Raw genomic sequence first — 23,051 nt, 5'->3', positions numbered from 1 at the left:
CATCATTTCAAAGCAAATCAACTATGATAATTGTACTTTGTTAGAATTTCACTCTGTCTGATTGAGATCATGTTTTATAATATTATGAAAAGAAAAAAAATATATTTAAACAATTAAGTTTTATAAACTCAAATTTCAAGAGAAATGTAAATGTCAATTATGATTTTTGATAATATAATTACACATGAAGCTCAAATAAACCAATTAAACTAAATAATAGATTTTCTTGGAATTGATTTAAGTTTTCAGGATCTATTTCTTAAATTTTTTTCAAAAGCTAGTTTGGGGAAAAAAATAAAAAATAAAAACTCATTATTTCCATATGTTTTTCTCTCTTTTTTTTAGGTAGGCAGAAATAATTTTAGAAAATTCACAAATAATTTTTTTGGTGTTTGCTTTTGTCAAACTAGCTTTTTGAAAAAAGAAATCTCTAAAATATTTTGAAAACTAACCAAACATATTAATGTTTTCAAAGTATATATAAGCATGATTCATTTATCTCCTGCAAAAAATTTTAAAAAAAAACTTGGTCGATTATTTCTTGAGATAATTTCAAGTCAATATAATTAGTCACTAAACAAAGTAGCTGATCAAATCAAATCTAAGTCAAGTTCAATGAAGTACAGAAAACAAGTTATGGTCAACATAAGTTTCTTTATTTTAGAAGTGATCTAAAGACAAATTTAATTTAATCAATGAAAGTTATATTAAAGTAATTTAAATAGTTTCGTTATTATTTTCCAAATATACTTTTAAGTGGATATTCATTTTTGTTTAATCAACCTCTTTTTCACATAGGTCCATTTCACCATATGATTTTTCACATAAAAAAATAAATAGCAATGTCTTGTAAAAGCTTACACCTAAATTAGTACATTTCAAACTAAAAATCACATTTCCCCATCTTAAAAAAAAAAACACTAGAATTCACTGTTGAAAATGGTTATAAAATTCTGGGTAAAATCAAATTTTTTTCCTAAATTTAGTCTATTTTTTAGGTGGGCCCTGTGCATTGATTTTCACGGGTCAAAGTGGTAGCGCGTTCTATGCCGCGTTGTGATTCACGTGGTATATTTGGTTACTCAAAACCATTACCGAGTGAATGGGAAATTGAAGCCAAAGTATACTCCATGGAAATGGAGTTTTGGTGAAAAATCCTTAAAGGTATTGAATAAGGCTTGTCCTACATTGATTTGGTGGGAAGTTTTGAATGGGTTTATAAGGCATGGGTTTGGAACTTGGGGTGTGCCCCAAGGGGTACCCAAGTGTTTTAGAGGGAGAGGTTATGGACAAAATGGGCTAGACCCATTGGATCCAAAAATCACTACGCGCGCACCGCCACCGCCGCTCGGGCAGGCTGGGCCTGGGCTCGAGTGCTAGTGCTAGTGTGTGGTTAGGCTTGTTCGGCCCAATACTAATCTTTTTGGGCCAAAAACATTTAAATTTAAGTTTATTTTTGGTAAAATAAAATCCAGAATTCAAATTAAACCGGAAATAAGCTGGTCCGGTTTTACTGTACATCTAAACAGGGCCCTTCCCGTTTTCCAGAATTCAAATTAAACCGGAAATAAACTGGTCCGGTTTTACTGTACATCCAAACAGGGTCCTTCCCATTTTTTATCTGTTTGAATTATAAACCCAATAGATTCAAATCTGTTTGAATTCAAAACCAACAGGTTTGCACCTGTTTAATTCAAAATCTGCAGCCACCATTACATCTATAAATAGGACAACCCTCAATTGATGTTGGTCATTCCGAAAATTCATTATTTTCGTCCTTAAGAGCTCTGCAAATTCATTCTTCATTTTGTTGCATTATTTTCTTAAACACTTAGTGTGTTCGTAAGACAAACAATTTGTAGTGCTGCTATTGTTTGTAGTAGATCATTTTATTCTGAGAGATAGACGTCCAAATTCTGAAAGCACCGAGGAGAGGACGAATCTGTCTTAAGGATACAGTGTCAAACACTGGACTTGATCAGATAATTATTCAAATAAATTAATCAAATAAGTTGTTTAATTTATTATTCTGTTTTATTTATTTATTTAAATTAGATTTTAATTTTATTTTTGTAACAAAATAAAATCTGTTATTTATTTATTTTATTTTATTTTATTTGTAGTTTGATTTTTGTAATCAAACAAATTCTCTCATTTCTTTTATTTCTTTATATTCTAGTTGTTATTTAGTAAATAACAGAATTTAATCTACTTAAATACAGTAAAGATTGTCTAACATTCACAACTTTTTTTTACACCTTTTTCTTTTAATTTTTTTTATATTGCTTGTCTGCTACTTTTTCTAAACCCATATGCTTGGATATGTGGTGGTTGGTTCGCACTTCACCTTCACACCTCATAATTGACGCGAACCTCATCAACTGGAAATTTACAAAATAGAATGGTCTAGGATCATTTTTTACTTTATTTTATTTTATTTTACTTATTTTATTTTATTTTATTTTTCTTCTTGAGGCATTAAAAATTAAAGAGGAATAAAACCTTAAAATGCAACTCCTATAAATAATAATAATAATAGTAAGGCCTAATTTGAAGACAATTCTATTAGTAAAGTCTAGATTTATATGTCACATTTTGTGTGACTTTTCAATTATAGAGGGACATGTAATTATTTTATTTTATTTTTAAACGAAATAATAGATTAATTACATTAAGACTCTTTCATTTATTTATTTGTAAATATCAACTTATCCCTTATTTATGAATCAATAAATTTTGACCCCTTCAACTAAAAAATACGATGGTGCTACATGCATCAATTAGTATACTAACTAGTGTACCAATACTAGTTATGATATTATTATTGACCCCATTCATTATATAAATTACAAATATCAAAAACTTTTTAAATTATGCCACATCATCAATTAGTACACTAGTTAGTACACTGAGTTCATTTGAGAAATGAGTTGATTTTTTAGCTATTTTAGCCTGGGACTAAAAAGTCTCGTTTGAGATAGACTCTTTAGCTTTTTTAGCTTTATAGACTTTTATGAAAGAAAAAATGAAATGATTATGTGTTGGATGTGATGTTTGATCTTATTAGGTTAAAAAACTTATTTTATCTTTTTGTGACTGAAATAACCCCAAACCCAACCCAATCCTTCTTCACAAATGAGTGCTAATTGGTACATATAATATTATTTAAAAAAAATATATTACTTTCATCCTTTTGGACCAACTTCACGAGAGTTGTATTTATATAATTTTTATAATTAAAGGATCAATTTAAACGGATTTATCAAAAAAGAGAATAAAGTGTTACAAATAGTTAGGGAAGTCTTGATAGAATTAACCCGAATATAATCATGTGTCTCACGTGGGATCAATTACATAATTTATTTTTATTTGATTTCTTTCAAATATTTTTTATTTTGGGGAAATTACACAAATTGAGATGCAAAAAAAAAAAAAAAAAAAATCTATATATAAATAGATTAAAAAATTTATAAATTTAATTATCAATATTTATAAAATTTTAAATTAATTTGTAATTATTTTTTTGTAGTACTCCCCTTTTATTTTTTACTTTTCACATTTTCAAAAATAGAAACCATGAAATTCAAAAAAACACCTATTTTTCAATTTTTTTTTATTATAGTGTGATAATTCTATACCTATATGTAAAAGTAAAAGAACAGAAGCAAATAGCTCGTTTGAATCTTAAGCATGAAGCTGTCTAAAACTTACCCCTAGTGCAAGTAGAATAACGGTTGAACCAAATAAACTGTTTTGCCCCGTTTCAACAAAGTTTCAGATGTATACGTCCGCCATATGCCCAGAAAATGAGTTGCAACTCCTAGCTTTTGAACCGGTGGAATCCATTGTTTCCAACACATGAAATCAATTTCATGCTCACTATGTGTTTGACAATATGCCTAAAGGGCTGCCATTCTCATACACACTTGCATATTGTACTAACCATACTGTACACCATCACCGCAAATGATCTGCCAAACAATTAAATATTTGGAAAACAAATCAACACACACCTGACTTGCAATATGTTAATTCCAGTGCATTGCGACAGAAAAGGATGGGAAAAAAACGCTTTAAGAACATTCAATTCAACCACATAAAACCGACTAATTGATGCCTTATTTCTTTTGTTCCCCCCCTCCCTAAAACATAAACTAACTGATGCTCACTTTGATGAAAAAGTAACTTTTAATTTAAAAAAACCCTACCTCCGTAGTCAGCAATTTATATGGTTCGGATCAGCAAACCAAGATCTCGATGCTCAAAGGCATTCTATAAACATTCTTTGTAAAGTTTGTGAAAGCATTACAGTAACATTCATCTTTAAAGTCCAAAATTGTTACAAACCTTATAAATAAACTCTTAAGTGATACCAAATGGGCCCTATAGATAGACGAAGAAATTTTTTGCCACAGTATTGTAATTTGATACAGCTCTTGTTTGTAATTATTTTCATATTTTTGTACCCACAAGTATGCAAATTATCGAAGTGAGTAGAATTTCCGAGTAGGTTTCTTGAGCACAAAAAAGTATGTGTTAAATTCAATACGAGTAGAAAAACTCCCTTTTTTTTTTGTACTTTACGTTTTCCAAAATTTCATATAAGTATTTGAGGGAGTTTTCTTGTGTCTTACTTATTAAATCAGCATTCATAAACTTATGTATAAATGTAAACATTTGTAGTTTATATGTATAAAAATTATGCTCCTTTTTCAATCATAATGTCATAAATACATTAGAAAATAAGAATTCAAATTGATAAAATTGTGTATAGATATTTTTGTGTATATTTTCTTTGTACAAATATGCTTTTCACAGTTTTATTCTGTTTTAACATATTTTTGGTTATTGTTTTCCCCAGTATTTAATCGCAATAGTTTTTTTTCCCTTCACATAAACCATTCTTTCCTTACTGCTAACTTCAGTTTGTAAGTCTTTGGGCATGTGATTTGTCAGCTGTGTAGTAATGAACTTTCGAATTTAACTCAGTAAATTGTCCAAGCTTCCCTGCTTCTTTTAAGAGAATTATAGGTTAACAAAATGAGCTGCTGTTGTAGAGAAGATATAGACAAAGCGGCGGAATTTATCTTTCAACGTGTGGCTCTTGCATGTTTTGTGCCTTCTTCCTCGTATGAAAGAAATTGCACCGATATATCTATTCCATGCGATTGTAAGAGAAGAGGCAAAGTTCATCTCTAATATGTGGTTATGGTTTTCTGTTAAAATTTGCAGATACAGATTCCAGATGCTATGGATTGGTTGGACCTCCAATTTGGACAAACGGTGTTTTCATGTGCTTTGTACCAAATGTTAAGATGCGGAGGATCCTATATATATAGCTCTTGCTTCTACCGTTGGTGTCATCTGCAACAAACAAAATACCTGGTACTATCTTCAATGCTATATTTTGTTTGGTTTTTTGCCATAGATTCATGCTCTTGTTTTATTCATTGTGTGTTCCCTTCAAAATTTGCTTACTATGTGCTTGACAATATGCCTACACAAGATATTCACATGTCTTTGCCTCCATAAATTGTCCACCACGTGCTTGTGAATATGTCTAAACCAAAAATTCAATTATGTTGCCATATCTCATCTCTCAGCATAGATACAAATACAAAACCATAAAAAATAAATAAATAAATTCCCGTCCTTGGGTATTTATAGTAGGCAAAACCATATTGTCATGCTAGAAAAAAAAAATTTCTTTCAAGGAAAAATTGACCTGGATGAATTTACCAATGAATCAATCTATTCCTTGTATTTGACAAATAAATCATTACGATTTAATAGGTCCAACAATATTGTCTAGCAATCATTTTGAATACCTAATGACACATAACATGTTACATATGACACCAGAATGAAGAACAGTAGAAAATTAAAGGCACAAGATCAATGTAGAACAGTATAAAATTAAACAAAAGGAAATAGGCTCTTGGTTATGATTCACAAAGACCTGATGTGGACACCTCCTATATAATAAAGAAAGCATATATCTTGGAGAAAAGCAAGACAATGAACTTCACATATCATACAGTCATGTCTTCTCAATTAATTCACTCAAAATTGTTTATTTGAACTTCACATATCATGAACTCTCAATATGGTGGATGCATGATAATTTGATGAGATTTACCTTTGGCTACATGGGTAGATGTTGTGTAGATTCAATTGCCGATTCAAATGTTAATTAAGAATTTTTTTTTTCTCTTGTTAAGAAAATAAAATAAGTTGGAATTATAAATTGTGGGTTTGATTATTTAAAATGAATGGCCGGTTGTTTAGCTTGAAACAACAGTGTGGGAGTTTTCATTGTCTTTTACATCTTGGAATGTACATAGCAATGAGTGGATAGACTGCAATAGAATGAATTGACAATAGCTCTTTTTCTCCGCCTTCTTAAAGGCAAAAGGTAATTCCTTGAGTAGTATTCAATCATTATCATGTGGTCTTTTTGAGTTATCCATTTAAATGGGATCTTCCAAATTTGATATTATATAGCTAGTGTATCAATCATTCATAGCTAACTTCTGATTTTCATAGCTTTTGAGTTTCCAGAGGAATAGCCATGTAGTTGCAATTGTCATGCCGCAATTTGTTATGTACATAATTTTGGGACCTTTTGGGATGCTACCTTCCAGTTTGATGAGTGGATTCTGAATTATTTCTTCCCAGGTAGTGATTGAAGATGCAAAGCACTGAAGAGAGGCTGCCTATGGATAAAGTGGAGTAAGCATGGCAATATGAACGATTTATTTCCTTTTGCTCATTGAGATGTAAAGTAATTCAATTTAGAAAGATTGACTAGAGTAGGTTTGCAGCATCATTGGTGGTGATAGAATCACTGTTGAACCCACTCTTAAAGTAAGTCATGTTAGACCTCTCACCATGAATATTTGTTAATTCTTTAACTTTTAGTAATTCTTTTGGTTGAATCCTTGGATTTTACCTCGTCTGATGTAAGCATACATTGCTATAACTGGTTATGCTAGCTATGATTCATCTCTTTTGCATCTTAAAATTATTCTAGTATATACTGACTATGGATTTTGACTGAGTTATTGGCAATTTTTTAGGGCGTTGCTCACTAGATACTGGTAGCATCAATTATTCATTTTATTCTTTATGAATTGGATAGTAGCTCAAGGCACCTTAATTATATTCTAAAAGCATCTTATTCTCAACTAATGCGCATGGCTGTCCAACTAGTTTTTTAAAAACAAAAGTATGATTAATAACTTTTTCGAGAATGAAATTGTCTAATATTGTTGATACAATTTTTGTTTGTTTGTTTGTTTGTATTATCTATTTTATTTTTTAAATAAAAAAATCAAAATTAAAAAAAAAAATGAAATAGCGTTTGCTTTTGGAGTTGATTGATTCTACTTCTACCAACCGTCTGAATAGCGGAATTTTCCTGTGTTTTCTGCCCCTTTCTCTTCTTCCTCTTCATTCCTCTCTCTCTCTCTCTCTCTCTCTTCTTGATCACTGTAAAAATGGCGGATTTTGTATCCTCACTCGACAATCCTCCGATGATTTCCTCCGCATCGTCATCCAGAGCTACCGTTGCTGATCACGAGGATGATTTCAAAGACGCATATAGTATCTGTCTCGAGACTTTCAACTCACAAGATCCTCCCATTTTATGTTTTTAATTGTTCTGTTTAGTAGAGTCGAAGAATGTTAAATTTGTGATTTTAGGTTGAATTGAATTGAGATTCGAAGCTTCGAACTTGAACAACTCGAGACATGGTCTTTGAACTAGTTGGAATGAGTTTATTTGTGAAATAAAATAGCTTAATTTTTGCTCTCACTTTTGAAATCTTGTCACTGATTATCATCGTTTGGTTTGTATATGCTTCACGGAGTGTCAAGTTTGTAATTGGGTTAGTTGGTTTCTTCGAATTTTGTGATTCTATGATCTCAGATTGTCAATTTGTGCCTTCTTCTACATATTGATCTATTGTGCTGGATCAGTAGTGGCAATAAACCATGTTTTTCCATTTAATTTTAGAGTTCAATCGATTGATTTGGCTGGAATTCTGTCATCTTCATCAGATATATTTGGGGGTCAATTATGTTATTCTTTTAAATTTCTATTTTTGCAACTCTTCTTCTCTTTATGATTGGGTTTGTGTCATAAAGTTTTGAATTTTATGGTTGTGATATCGAATTTGCCAAATGATTGCTAGTAATTTATGATAAATACTCTTGTCCTGATATTATATATTGGTTGTTCTTGCTCATTTTATAGATAATTACATGCAGGTTCAAGCAAGTATTAATCTATGAAGTCTTGTTTCTTTTCACAGGTCACCAACTGTAGACATGAGTATCATCTCCACTGTTTTCTTGCATGGTAGATGCACTTACTATTTTATTTAGTTTAAACTTGAACTGTCTGAAACTTTAGAACCAATATTTCAGTGATGGCACTTCACACCCATGTGTTCACATGCATGGTTTTTACTTGTACATTGTGTTCGTTTGTTCGTATGGTAACTTGTTTCTCTTCAGGTCACAAAGAAGCAAAGAGTGCTCTATATGCTGGCAGCTTCTTGTCTTGAAGGACCCTTCCAGGTAGATGATTTTTGTGTGGAAAGAATCACATTGGCGCACAAACAATTTGTTGTTGTTAACTCATGAATTTCTTAGTGTCGGTGTCTCAGTGATGAATTCAATCTCATGAAGTTATTATTTATTGCCAATTTTCTTTCTTCTACCTTTAGTCAAGAGCTTTTAGCTGCCGTGGAGAATGAGAGGAATTTGAGGTCAAGGCGCAATGCTTGCCATGAGGACTATGAAATGAATATTGTGAGTTGTATGGTTTAACTTGAATCTACTTATCCTTCAAATTGGTTATTGTACGGGGAGCAAATATTCCGGCGTGCCCGTATTCCTTTCTTCCGAGCTCCGTCGATATCCGATCACCTGCGAGCAAATAACGGTGAGCTACCCGGCGGTGTGTGGCCGGAAACACCCTCCGACGGTCAAATTAGCACACACCTTAGAGGGAATAGAGAGAAGGGAGAGAGTGTTTGAGTGTAAGAAATTCCTTACAGAGTGTTCGTCCATCGCGTATAGGGGGCGCAGACATGCCTATATACCTTCTGAGCCCCTTACCCACTCCCAGTCATCTCCTGACACGTGGCTTTGCTATTCCATCTGTCAGCATAGACCTTGCTGAACATCACCTAATCTCAACTGCCTGACTTCACAGCTGGAGCTCGGCAGCTGAGCTGCTCTACCACGGCCATGCCATGCTTCATACCCATGCGCCTAACCGGACAAACACATGGAGGACCGGGCTAGGCGGCATCCCGGCAAAGCCTAGCCCGGGTACCTCCTTTGGTCGGCCTTCCTGCCGGTCAATCAACTACCTCGGCTGACCACGCCTTTCCGGGCGCCGGTCACTCGGTCTGTCTGGCATCGACCATCCTCGGACCGAGCATCCTGGTCCGACCGGTCACTTCCTGGCCGAGCAGTTTCTGTTCGGTCCGGGGTGGCATACACTCAGTCCAAACTCTGTCCGGCCCAAATCTGTCCGGCACAACTCTGCCCGGCCCAAATCTGTCCGGCACAACTCTGCCCGGCCCAAATCTGTCCGGCACAACTCTGCCCGGCCCAAATCTGTCCGGCACAACTCTGCCCAGTTCAAATCTGTCCGGCACAACTCTGTCCGGTCCAAATCTGTCCGGCACAACTCTGCCCGGCCCAAATCTGTCCGGCACAACTCTGCCCGGCCCAAATCTGTCTGGCACAAAGTCCATATCATTAATCTCCCTCTCAATTGCCCCTTAATTCCGTCCGCTGAAGCGTGACTGGGATTACCTATCCCGATCGGGGTAATACTTCCTCGGTCCTCAATATGCAAGATGGTGACCGTACTAAGAAAGCGAGCAAGGTCCGCTCCACGACTTCCTTCTTGGCGAGCAACATCAGCTCGGTCAAGGAACTTCCAAGGTCAGCGAGCAAGGTCCGCTCCGCGACTTGCTTCTTGGCGAGCAACAACAGCTCGGCAAAGAACTTCCAAGGTCGGCGAGCAAGGTCCGCTCCGTGACTTGCTTCTTGGCGAGCAACATCAGCTCGGTCAAGGAACTTCCAAGGTCGGCGAGCAAGGTCCGCTCCGCGACTTGCTTCTTGGCGAGCAACATCAGCTCGGTCAAGGAACTTCCAAGGTCGGCGAGCAAGGTCCGCTCCGCGACTTGCTTCTTGGCGGGCAACATCAGCTCGGTCAAGGAACTTCCAAGGTCGGCGAGCAAGGTCCGCTCCGCGACTTGCTTCTTGGCGAGCAACATCAGCTCGGTCAAGGAACTTCCAAGGTCGGCGAGCAAGGTCCGCTCCGCGACTTGCTTCTTGGCGAGCAACATCAGCTCGGTCAAGGAACTTCCAAGGTCGACGAGCAAGGTCCGCTCCGCGACTTGCTTCTTGGCGAGCAACATCAGCTCGGTCAAGGAACTTCCAAGGTCGGCGAGCAAGGTCCGCTCCGCGACTTGCTTCTTGGCGAGCAACATCAGCTCGGTCAAGGAACTCCCAAGGTCGGCGAGCAAGGTCCGCTCCGCGACTTGCTTCTTGGCGAGCAACATCAGCTCGGTCAAGGAACTTCCAAGGTCGGCGAGCAAGGTCCGCTCCGCGACTTGCTTCTTGGCGAGCAACATCAGCTCGGTCAAGGAACTTCCAAGGTCGGCGAGCAAGGTCCGCTCCGCGACTTGCTTCTTGGCGAGCAACAACAGCTCGGTCAAGGAACTTCCAAGGTCGGCGAGCTAGGTCCGCTCCGCGACTTCCTTCTTGGTGGACAAGATCAGCTCGGCCAAGGAACTCCAAAGAAGGCGAGCTAGGTCCGCTCCGCGACTTCCTTCTTGGCGGACAAGATCAGCTCGGCCAAGGAACTCCAAAGAAGGGGAGCAAGGTCCGCTTCGCGACTTCCTTCTTGGCGGACAAGATCAGCTCGGCCAAGGAACTCCAAAGAAGGGGAGCAAGGTCCGCTCCGCCACTTCTTTCTTGGTAGACAAGATCAGCTCGGCCAAGGAACTCCAAAGAAGGCGAGCAAGGTCCGCTCCGCCACTTCTTTCTTGGCGGACAAGATCAGCTCGGCCAAGGAACTCTAAAGAGGGGGAGCAAGGTCCGCTCCGCGACTTCTTTCCTGGCGGACAAGAACAGCTCGACTGGACCCTCGGAGTTGAGCAAATCATCAACTCATCAGCCGGAGTAAAACATCTCGGCTGGAACCTCGCAGTTGAGCAAATCATCAACTCTTCAGCCGGAGTAAAACATCTCGGCTGGAACCTCGCAGTTGAACAAATCATCAACTCTTCAGCCGGAGTAAATCATCTCGGCTGGAACCTCGCAGTTGAGCAAATCATCAACCCGTCAGCCGGAGTAAATCATCTCAGCTGGAACCTCGTAGTTGAGCAAATCATCAACTCTTCAACCGGAGTAAAACATCTCGGCTGGAACCTCGCAGTTGAACAAATCATCAACCCGTCAGCCGGAGTAAATCATCTCGGCTAGAACCTCGCAGTTGAGCAAATCATCAACTCTTCAGCCGGAGTAAAACATCTCGGCTGGAACCTCGCAGTTGAACAAATCATCAACTCATCAGCCGGAGTAAAACATCTCGGCTGGAACCTCGCAGTTGAACAAATCATCAACTCTTCAGCCGGAGTAAAACATCTCGGCTGGAACCTTACAGTTGAGCAAATCATCAACTCTTCAGCCGGAGTAAAACATCTCGGCTGGAACAGAAGAGTAGGCCCCATATCCACTATTATTTCGGACACAACAAAGCTCTTCAGCAAAAGTAATTCACTTCTATTACATTGACAAAAAGAGTATTTGCATTCAGAAGTGTAGGGGAAACAAGTCCCTCAAAAAATTACATAAGGCCGCATTCCATGGCCGGGGTACGCCTTTGCCATCCAAATCTTCTAAGTTGTATGCCCCCTTGCCCGGTTATCTTGTAAGGCTCCTCCTAGTTTGCCCCTAGCTTGCCTTCACCCGGCACTAGTGCGTTGCCCATGACCTTCCTTAAAACCCAGTCGCCCACTTACTCGTTGCCATCGAGGTTGTCTCCGCGGTGGACGTCGCCGCATCATCCTCTACTCGGATGTGCTCATTGATGCGCTGCATTAGGTGCCACATGGATGTCTGCTGGTTCATTGTAAGCGAATCCCTCAGCCTATGTCCGAGCGGGAGACCGCGCTTGTATTGCGTGATTGCAAGGTTGACCGGGCAATCCAAGATCTCGTTGAAGGTTTCCCAATACCTCGAGTTGTATGCCTTCAGTGTGTCGCTCGGTTCCATCTTGACACTAAGTAAATGATCGACTTCCTTTGGTGTTTTTGTGTTGGTTTTGAAGCGCGTCACAAAGGCTTCGGCCAACTGATGCCATCGTTGTATGCTCCCTTCCGGCAACCTCTCGAACCACTTCAAGCCCAGCTCGCCTAAACTTGACGGGAAGATCAGGCACATAAGTCCGTCATTTCGCCTATGTCCGGCCATAACCTGTCGGAAGTGGCTCACATGCAGGTAAGGATCGGTTTTCCCGTCGTAAAGCGCGAACTTTGGCTGGTGGAAGCCTGCCGGAAGCGGTGTAGTTTCTATTTCCAGGGAGAAAGGGGTGGCACTCAACCTGGCCAAATCTGAATCCACTAGGAGTGGCGCTGCTTGGCGGGGTGGAGGCATTCCGACCTCCTCGCTGGCGTGAACCCCGTAGGATAGCCGCTGGAACGCCGGTATCCTCTGAGCTTCGCGCCGACGAACCCGCTCCTTTAAGACCGCCCGCAAATCCTCTGAATGAGCGGAGTAAGAGTACCTCGAAGTCGTCACCGGACGTGAAGGCCGGTAGGTGCTGTCTTGCGCGCTAGACTTCTCTGCATGCACGTCGGAATCACTAACTTGGTAACTTCTGGTAATAGAAATGGATGGAATGCGTCGCTGACTCTGACCACCTGAACGGCGGGATGGGGTGCGCTCACTGTGGTCACCCACTCTAGCTTCACCTTTCCCTTTGACATGCCGCTTCAGATCCTCCATCTCCGCCGCCATTCGCCGGATGACAGCGTCTTGGTCCCTCAACTTATTTTCCAGACGTCTGGCGTGTGAGTCTCTCCTCCGCCGGTGACCGTCTGGACTCCGTGAATGACCATGACTTCTTCCGCGCTTATCCCGCGCGTCTCCCGACTGTCCGCCAGTGGGCGTTCCCAAGTCAGCCATTGGGTGGACAGTAGGAGGTCCCTCTCTCCTTCGGGTATACTCCGGGGTGGCTCCGTCGATGGCGGACAACGGAAACTCGTCGTTGTTCGCCATGGACGGCGATCAGATGAACCTGGAAGACAAGGTTTTGTCTGTCAAGCTTCCCACAGACGGCGCCAATTGTACGGGGAGCAAATATTCCGGCGTGCCCGTATTCCTTTCTTCCGAGCTCCGTCGATATCCGATCACCTGCGAGCAAATAACGGTGAGCTACCCGGCGGTGTGTGGCCGGAAACACCCTCCGACGGTCAAATTAGCACACACCTTAGAGGGAATAGAGAGAAGGGAGAGAGTGTTTGAGTGTAAGAAATTCCTTACAGAGTGTTCGTCCATCGCGTATAGGGGGCGCAGACATGCCTATATACCTTCTGAGCCCCTTACCCACTCCCAGTCATCTCCTGACACGTGGCTTTGCTATCCCATCTGTCAGCATAGACCTTGCTGAACATCACCTAATCTCAACTGCCTGACTTCACAGCTGGAGCTCGGCAGCCGAGCTGCTCTACCACGGCCATGCCATGCTTCATACCCATGCGCCTAACCGGACAAACACATGGAGGACCGGGCTAGGCGGCATCCCGGCAAAGCCTAGCCCGGGTACCTCCTTTGGTCGGCCTTCCTGCCGGTCAATCAACTACCTCGGCTGACCACGCCTTTCCGGGCGCCGGTCACTCGGTCTGTCTGGCATCGACCATCCTCGGACCGAGCATCCTGGTCCGACCGGTCACTTCCTGGCCGAGCAGTTTCTGTTCGGTCCGGGGTGGCATACACTCAGTCCAAACTCTGTCCGGCCCAAATCTGTCCGGCACAACTCTGCCCGGCCCAAATCTGTCCGGCACAACTCTGTCCGGTCCAAATCTGTCCGGCACAACTCTGCCCAGTTCAAATCTGTCCGGCACAACTCTGTCCGGTCCAAATCTGTCCGGCACAACTCTGCCCGGCCCAAATCTGTCCGGCACAACTCTGCCCGGCCCAAATCTGTCTGGCACAAAGTCCATATCATTAATCTCCCTCTCAGTTATGTTAAATAGCTTGCTAATAACAATTGTCTCTCAGGATAAATCTTATGGAGATGATTCAGATTTTGGTGAGTGTATTATGAGGCATTTTGCCGCCGCAGCACGCAGAGCTCGTTATGTTGAGAGAAGGGGAGGGCCGAGATCTTCTGGTATTGGTCCTCCATTGGTTCTGCTCTGTTCCTCCTGGAGATCTACCTCTACCTGATGTGCAGCATATGCGCACAACATCACCAGAAGAATACCAAACTTCCAGTTATGAGTTTTCGGAGGGTGATTCACCAACATTTAGCACTCTAAGGTCTGTGGTTCCAGAGGCTGTGAATGTGGAACCCAACTCTGTCGGCAACAGAGATGGTTGCAATAAACCCAGGTACCTGCCAGAACTGTTGATCCGTGTATTTTGATATATATATATATATATATTCATGAATTAATTTCAATAAACCAAGACACTCTTAACTCATTTCTTATAATCGATGAATAGTTTTTGAATGTTGCACGTGAATGACGGAGTTTGATAATGTAGAAGTTTGTTGCAACCTATTTCTTCGGACTGTTCTTACGGATACATGATTCTATGACTTTCTACATGTTTGGTAATTATTTAGAGTCCTTTGCAGCCCTGAAAGTCCATAGAGACCAAGCTCCTCTGAATTTCTTGCTTTCTCGGAGTCTGTTAAATCGAAATTTTCTGTGGCTTCTGCCAGGTATTTTTTTTGGATAGTTTGGTTTCTTTAGGAGCTGATGCTTGCTTGTTTCATTTCTTTGATTCTTGGACGTATGGTTCTTGTGCAACAGATATAAGGAATCAATCTCAAAAAGTACCCGAGGATTTAAAGAGAAGCTACTTGCCCACAATATCTCAGTCAAAGAATTGGGAAGAGGAGTTCAACGTGAGATGAATGCAGGTATTGCTGGTGCTGCACGAATGATTGAGTGCCTTGATCTTCCCTCAAAACGGACCGGAATTTCTGTTCCTTTATCCAGTTGCTGAAGCTCAAACTTCTCGTATAAAGGAAAAGACACTCGAGTGTAATTACTCAGTCTCCTAATGAAAATGCTGGGGAAAGTGTGCATGATATGAGTTCACCTCAATCCCCTTATGTTCACAGTACCTTCCCAAGTGAATTGGATATTTCTCTCGTTCAGGTTTGTTTACTCTTTAAATCATCTTCTCAATAAACTATTTTACTCAAGTTTTGTTAACAAGCCATTGTCTTAGTTGGGAGCTGATTCCTTCATTCTTTTTCTAATTTTCTTTTTGCCATTTTGGCCCATCAATTTGTTTGTGTAGAACTTGTGTGAAATGCTCCATGTTATAGAAATGACAACTGCATAAGATTTGAATGCTTACCATAAGCATAGCTTATTTTCTTGCTATTTTCTCATGTCAATGGGATGAGCTATATATGTCAGAAATGGAATTTCATGTGTGGCATAAGTTTTTATATAGGGAAATGATTTGGAGCCCTAAAAAAGTCCCCCCTAATCCCCAAAACGACGTCGTTTTTGGATATCTTTTTTTTTTTTTTTTTTTGGCCTTGGTCTCAATTTTCGGGGGATTAGGGCTCCCCAAATTCGGGGGATGTAGCACGGCCCTTTTATATATTATGTCATTCAATGGTATTAGTTGAATTTCATATGAGAACTTTTGGGTGCCGAATTTGGGGTTCATTGGCTGGCTGGGTTATATAATTATGGGTAAGCTAATAGACATCCCAGCATTTTTGGTCTGCTAGATTGTCGGTAGGGTTCGTTGAGTTTGAGTTGGTGTAATGTAATGACTAAAGCAATCTGATGAGAGAGACAGCATGGCTGAGAAACAGCCAGGAAAAGCTTTGAGATGCTTCCAAACCAGATATTTGTGTCTTATAACCAAATCCTCGAGACCAACATATTGGCATATAGATAGATTGGAGGCTCATTGTTTATCATTAGACTGGAGCCTGGAGGATGAGCGATCCTTTTATTTGGTTTGTTTAAATAATAGGCACCATCATTGGCATAATAGCCTGAAGACTGGAGCTTGGTTTGTTTAATCCTCAGTCCAAATGGCCTGTTTATTAACAAACACCGTTTCATGGTTACTTATGCAATAATCTCTACTTTGGCCAGCAGGTAGATTCCTGAAGTGATGGTGAATCGCCTCAATGGGTGATTTGAAATGCTTGTCATGCATAGTATTCTTTGTCATGAGAGGAGGAAGAATGAGAAAATGCACCATTAAAACAATAGGAGAGACTTGAACTAGGGTGAAGCCATTTCAAAAGTAATATAAGCAAAATTGCAGGATTCAGTTTCCATGATTCATACAAGTACCCAATTTCTCAACTGATTGTCAAAGATAGATGTTTTATATTTGAACTTTGGCTAATCTTTCAATGTTTTCCATTTCAGTCTGGAAGGTGATGTTGTTGAGATGCGAACCAGTGCTCAACTATGGGTTCCACATTTCATTCCCCCCATGAAGGCATTTACTCTATGCCGTACGATTAGGAATCAGTCCAGGCGTTTATGCAAGTGACGTATGACAAGGAATCAATCCACCATGATTTAAACGATGATAATTGGTTCTTGTCCTGCAATAATTCTATTCGCGAAACTTGAAACCTGTCAAGTGATTTACTGTTTTTACATAAATATGGTTATATGCATTATTGTTCCAGTTAAGTGCATGGGATTTTTAACTTTGCTGGCGTTAATGTGCTTATTAATATAAAGTTTATCCTTTGTGCTTATTAATAAGCACATAAATAATTCCTTTGTAAAAATTATTTACTAATAGACGTGGTGGAAGGAGATGGACTTTTCTGGAGAATTCCTTTGTGCGTCTGCCATTTCCATCCCTTTTTTCTTCTTCTTGATTTTTGCGTTTGGTTGTGTTTTCAGTGTTCATGTTTTCAAAAACAAAATAATGAAAAGATGGAAAACATCAATTTGTTTTTATTTGTACTATAACAATTTTGAAAATTCAAAATAACTTTTTTGATGTTTCCAAGAAAATAATTTGTTTTTCATAATTTTTTTGGGAGAATACTAATAAGCGAGGCTTAGAAATATTATTTACGAAAGTATAAAGTTTATAATTTTAGTTATTAATATTTATAATGTTTATCATGTTTTTGTTAATAATTTTTCCAATTCTCACTGATTTGTAATTGTCCCTTTTTTTTCTTTTTTTTTTCCAGAAAGAATTTTCATGATTTGATAGATTTTACCTGGCATATTGGTTTCAATATTGATGAGAACATTAATTAGTGTATCAATTGACACACTAATTAGATATAACATCAGGGCGGAGGCACAGCAGGGCCAGCCAAGGGGTCACGTGCCCTCTTTCAGTTTTGAATTTTTTTTTTTGGATACTGTCATGTGTAAAATGTATTTTCTTTTTTTCTTAAACATGCTTTTTGACTAAAGGTTTATTGTATTATTCACAATAAGTAGTTATTTAATACTTTGGGAACACTATGTGATATTGTTTATGTAATAGTTTAAATCAATAGTGTAGCAAAAAATATTATAAATTAGATATAATGAACTCATTATTTTCAAGTAGTTGACATACCACTTAGTGTAATTTGTGATTTCTATACTTTGAGCATCACGTGGACAATGTCATATGGTATTCTAAGATTGTTTAATAATTTTGTAACGCCCTCAAAATAACAACATTAAACCCATCAGATAAGACATGCATTTACATAAAAACTAACCACATTCTTTTATTCAACAGAGTTCCATTACATAAGTATTACATGTTAACATCAAAACAAAATGCCCTACGGGCTTACAGCTTTCCAAGTTAACACTTGGTTACAACAAAAGAGTACTAACTCGTTTACACATTAAGCCCTTGGCTTGAAGTTACATGTAATACATCAAAAGTTAAGCGACAAAAGTATGTCCGCCTCTAGCCTCCCAGCTATGTCCTTGGAGGTGGCATGCTACCTGTACCTGAAAATGATATTCCCATATAGGGTGAGCCACAGCCCAGTAGAATACACTAAACCAACCATGAACAATGACTAAAAGATTAGCAATTGATAGATGGCTAACACAGATACATTCACATAAATTACACATTTATGTCATACAACTTATGAGTCTAAGTTACCTTTTATTTTCCCTTTTTCAACAGATAAGCATATAAACTCTATCCACATACTCAACCGATATGTATAACAACAATATCCACATTCACATATAAGCATATAAGCTATATCCACATTCTACAACAGATATGTATAATAACAATATCCACAGATAAGCATATAAGCTATATCTACACTTCACAAAGATAAGCATATGAGCTCTATCTTCACTTTACTAGACAAGCATATGAGCTGTATCTACGGAGTTCATCCCCTATCTTCTCCCAACACTATCCGGTTTAGAGGTACATCCCCTATCTTCCCCTAAACCGCGGAGTACATCCCCCATCTCCTCCTCTACACATAACGTATACAAACACAATGGTTCTATATACAATCACTCAATACATATAGTTAATGTATTCTATCAACTGTCAAGTTCCATGACATACTTCATTGATTAGTTTCAGTTTGCCTAATCATCATACATTGTCTACAACAATCACGACTATCCTCCACCGATAGCCCAAAGCAGTTATTTCTATACAGAAAATAAATGCACAATGGATATACAATTAACATTTCATTTCCTCATTCCTCACAATTAGTTATCCCAATTAATTAAACAATGTAATTAGGTCGTTATCCATAATTACCAATTCAACCCTTAGGTCCCATTTTCATCAATGATTTAACATTTATTCCATTTCTCTACTCCAATCATGCATCTAGGTTTATTATGATTAAAACCCCAACTTTTGTAAAATTGCACAAAAGCCCCAAACTTTTACCAAATTACCAAATCAACCCCAACATCTCAAAATACTAAAATTTAAAGACAAAATCCATAGAGAGGAGTAGGATATCCCTACCTCGAAGTTTAAGCCAAAAAGGAGATGAAGACTCGAAGATCAACGTGCTCTAAATCCAAACTTTTTCAGATTAAAACAAAGCTCTCAACGCCCTCTATCTTTTTAACAAAGGCTCTAGGCTAGATTCACACTCTAGGGAGATCAAATCTTAGAGAGGGTGTAAGTTTAGAGAGAGAGGGTCTCAGATTTAGGGTTTGATCAAAAAAAGAAGTGAAAAACTGAAGTTCAAAATCGTTACTGTCCGCTGATATAAAACACGCTCGCTCGAGCGAAGCCTTTGTCGCTCGAGCGACCAGACACAGAAACTCTCGCTCGAGCCAAGAAGTTCTCGATCGAGCGAAGAAAAACCCAGACCGCTCGAGCGAAGGAAGCTCGCTCGAGCCAAGAAAGGCAACTCTCAGGTCCAGAACCAGACGCAACACTCGCTCGAGCGAAGCCACCCTCGCTCGACCCACCAGACACGAACCTCACTCTCGCTCGAGCGACCAACTCCTCGCTCGAGCGAAGGTCCAAAAATCTGGGCAGCAACACTAGGCTCCCAAACACAACCAACCTGTAACAAACCTGCCCAACACATCCCATAACTCAATATACAAAGTACAAAGGATGCAAACAAGATAATAAACAACTACCAACATCCACGGACACATGTCCGGATCACTGTACAACAAGGGTAAACCCGGGATCACTATAACCTCCCCCCCTTAAAGAATTTCTCCCCCGAAATTAAGCACAAGTTTTCAAAAACAGGTTTTCCTTCATTTTAGACAATGTTACAATTTAACATTCAACAATTCGACCCATTACCGGTCATCCCATCCCTTTAACAAGAGACATATCACAATATGTAAACAACATATGTATTTTCAACATGCATCAACATTATGCACTATCTTTCCAATTTCAACAATATATTCAACACATATAGTGTCACATTCAACTTCCATATGAGGCAAGTTCCAAAACATACTTCCAATAACCAAAACATTTTCAATGTTTCACAACTTAAGACATATATAAAGGCTCTTAAGTTCAACAATAGTTTTAAATTTAAATACAAAATTACATATCAATAAACAAGTCCGGATATTTCTCACGGACTCCCAACTCACGTTCCCAAGTGGCTTCCTCTACTCCGTGATGTTTCCACAAGACTTTCACCAAAGGAATGGTCTTGCCACGCAGGACCTGATCCCGCCTGTCCAAGACCCGAACCGGTCTCTCCTCATACGAGGCATCCTCATCTACCTCTAAATCAGTCCAATCCAACACATGTGATGGATCCGGCTTATACTTCCGAAGCATACTCACATGAAACACGTCATGCACTCCGGACAACTGCGGTGGTAAGGCTAATCGATAAGCAACCTCACCAATCCTCTCAAGGATCTCAAAAGGACCAATAAACCGAGGGGATAACTTCCCACTCTTCCCAAACCTCATCAAACCTCGCCTAGGTGATATCTTCAGAAAGACATGATCACCTACCTCAAACGCCAAAGGCCTCCTCCTACGGTCGGCATAACTCTTTTGTCGACTTTGGGCTGTAACAAGCCTCCTACGGATAAGCTTAACTTTCTCCATCGTCTCCCTAACCAACTCCGGACCCAACAAAGGTGCATCACCCACCTCGGCCCAACAAACTGGAGACCTACACGGTCGGCCATACAAGGCCTCAAACGGTGCCATACCGATGCTAGACTGAAAACTGTTGTTGTAGGCAAACTCTACCAATGGCAAGTGCCTCTCCCACGTCCCACTGAAGTCCAGGACACAACCCCGAAGCATATCCTCGAGGATCTGAATAGTATGCTCGGACTGCCCGTCAGTCTGAGGATGATAAGCCGTACTAAAGGTCAACTTAGTACCCAAGGCATTCTGCAAACTCTGCCACAACCTAGCAGTAAAACAAGGATCTCTATCTGAGACGATCGTCACTGGGACCCCGTGCAATCTCACTACGTCCCGAATATACAAGTCGGCAAGATGATCTACCGAATCTCTCACGCGCATAGGAATAAAGTGCGCAGACTTAGTCAACCGATCTACAACCACCCAAATAGCATCACTACCCCGTTGAGTCCTCGGAAGACCTACAACGAAGTCCATAGTGACATGCTCCCACTTCCACTCGGCAATAGGCAAGGGTTGCAACAAACCCGCTGGCCTCTGATGCTCGGCCTTCACTTGCTGGCAAGTAAGGCACTTCGATACGAAAACAGTCACATCTCTCTTCATACCCCGCCACCAAAACTGGCGACCCAAATCCTGATACATCTTAGTACCCCCAGGATGCACCGCAAGGCGTGAATGGTGAAACTCTTGGAGTACCTCCTCTCGGCAAGACTCCGGTACAAACAAACGGTCTTGGTATCTCACACTCAGGTCGGGATACACCGTCAAACCCTTCTCAACTTTCCCACTGGAGATCTTCTCTCGGAGGGATTCTACCTCAAGGTCACCTCTCTGTGCCTCTAACACTCTAATCACAAGTGTAGGCTGCGCAACAACAGAAAACAAGGCCGCAGCCTCAACAGATTCGCCCAGTAGCAAATCAAACTCACCAAGTGCTCCCAACATCTGCCATTCCCGGATGGCTATACTAGCTACATCACTAATGGATTTCCTACTAAGGGCATCGGCCACAACATTGGCCTTTCCCGGATGATAATGCAACTCAAAATCATAATCCTCGATGAACTCCATCCATCTCCTCTGCCTCAGATTCAAGTCTCTCTGGGTAAACGGATACTTCAAACTCTTATGATCCGAGAATACCTCGAACCTCTCACCATAAAGGTAGTGCCTCCAGATTTTCAAGGCAAAGATCACTGCTGCTAACTCTAGGTCGTGTGTGGGGTAATTCTTCTCGTGTATTTTCAACTGACGTGAGCCATAAGCTACCACTTTCCCCTCTTGCATCAACACACAACCCAAACCCTCTCGTGAGGCATCACAATAAACCGCATAACCCAACCCTCTCTCCGGAATAATCAACACCGGAGCGGTGGTCAATCTAACTTTCAGATCTTGGAATGACTTTTCACAAGTCTCACTCCACACAAACTTGACTCCCTTCCGAGTCAGTCTAGTCAACGGTGACGCTAACCTGGAGAAATCTTTCACAAACCGACGGTAATACCCAGCTAATCCCAGAAAACTGCGGATCTCAAACACACTCTTAGGCTGTGCCCAATCCTGCACTGCCTCTACCTTGGATGTATCAACAGACACCCCTTCCCCGAATACCACGTGACCTAAGAATTTGACTTCCCTCAGCCAGAACTCACACTTTCCAAACTTGGCATACAGCCTATGGGCTCTAAGCAACTCAAGCACCACTCTCAAGTGTTCCTCGTGCTCCTCCTCAGAAGGCGAATAGATAAGAATGTCATCCACGAAGACGACCACAAATCGGTCTAAGAACTCCCGGAAAATCCGGTTCATCAAGTCCATAAAGACTGCCGGTGCATTGGTAAGCCCAAATGGCATCACTACAAACTCATAATGGCCATACCGCGTACGGAATGCCGTTTTCGGAATATCCTCTTCCCTGACCCTCAATTGGTGGTAACCCGATCTCAAGTCTATCTTAGAGAAACAACGGGAACCCTTCAACTGGTCAAACAAATCATCTATACGGGGTATAGGATACTTATTCTTAACCGTAGCTCGATTCAACTTCCGGTAGTCAATACACAATCTCAAGGCACCATCTTTCTTTTTAACAAAGAGGGCCGGTGCTCCCCACGGTGAAACACTAGGGCGAACAAAACCCTTATCTAGCAATCCCTGGAGCTGAACTTTCA

At 40.3% G+C, this 23,051-nt stretch overlaps 1 protein-coding gene across 4 annotated transcripts; it reads left to right on the top strand.

Annotated features, from left to right (window-relative positions):
- The first annotated feature begins 4,065 nt into the window (after positions 1-4,065).
- On the top strand, positions 4,066-17,094 carry LOC114284422 (E3 ubiquitin-protein ligase RHF1A-like). Of its 4 annotated transcripts, none has more exons than XR_014335000.1 (10): positions 4,066-5,129; positions 5,233-5,385; positions 6,679-6,732; positions 8,316-8,362; positions 8,521-8,583; positions 8,733-8,817; positions 14,314-14,646; positions 14,897-14,983; positions 15,075-15,425; positions 16,674-17,094. XR_014335000.1 is itself a non-coding variant. In XM_082877495.1 (7 exons), exons 1-4 carry the CDS (start codon positions 8,292-8,294, stop codon positions 14,479-14,481), a joined length of 387 nt encoding a protein of 128 aa, XP_082733621.1. In that variant the 5' UTR covers positions 8,158-8,291; the 3' UTR covers positions 14,482-14,646; positions 14,897-14,983; positions 15,075-15,425; positions 16,674-17,094. The 4 variants fall into 4 exon arrangements, 1 of the variants encoding a protein (XP_082733621.1); XR_014334999.1 differs by having other exon boundaries at positions 4,633-5,129; positions 6,679-6,867; XR_014335001.1 differs by lacking the exons at positions 4,066-5,129; positions 5,233-5,385; positions 6,679-6,732; positions 8,316-8,362 and adding an exon at positions 6,808-6,867.
- Positions 17,095-23,051: the final 5,957 nt, after the last annotated feature.

The sequence above is a fragment of the Camellia sinensis genome, chromosome 7, assembly GCF_055761805.1.
Source record: "Camellia sinensis isolate YWXY chromosome 7, ASM5576180v1, whole genome shotgun sequence".
In the NCBI taxonomy this organism is placed as follows: domain Eukaryota; kingdom Viridiplantae; phylum Streptophyta; class Magnoliopsida; order Ericales; family Theaceae; genus Camellia; species Camellia sinensis.
The sequence above is the reverse complement of the archived record's forward strand: the minus strand, read 5'-3'. Positions and strand labels throughout refer to the sequence as shown.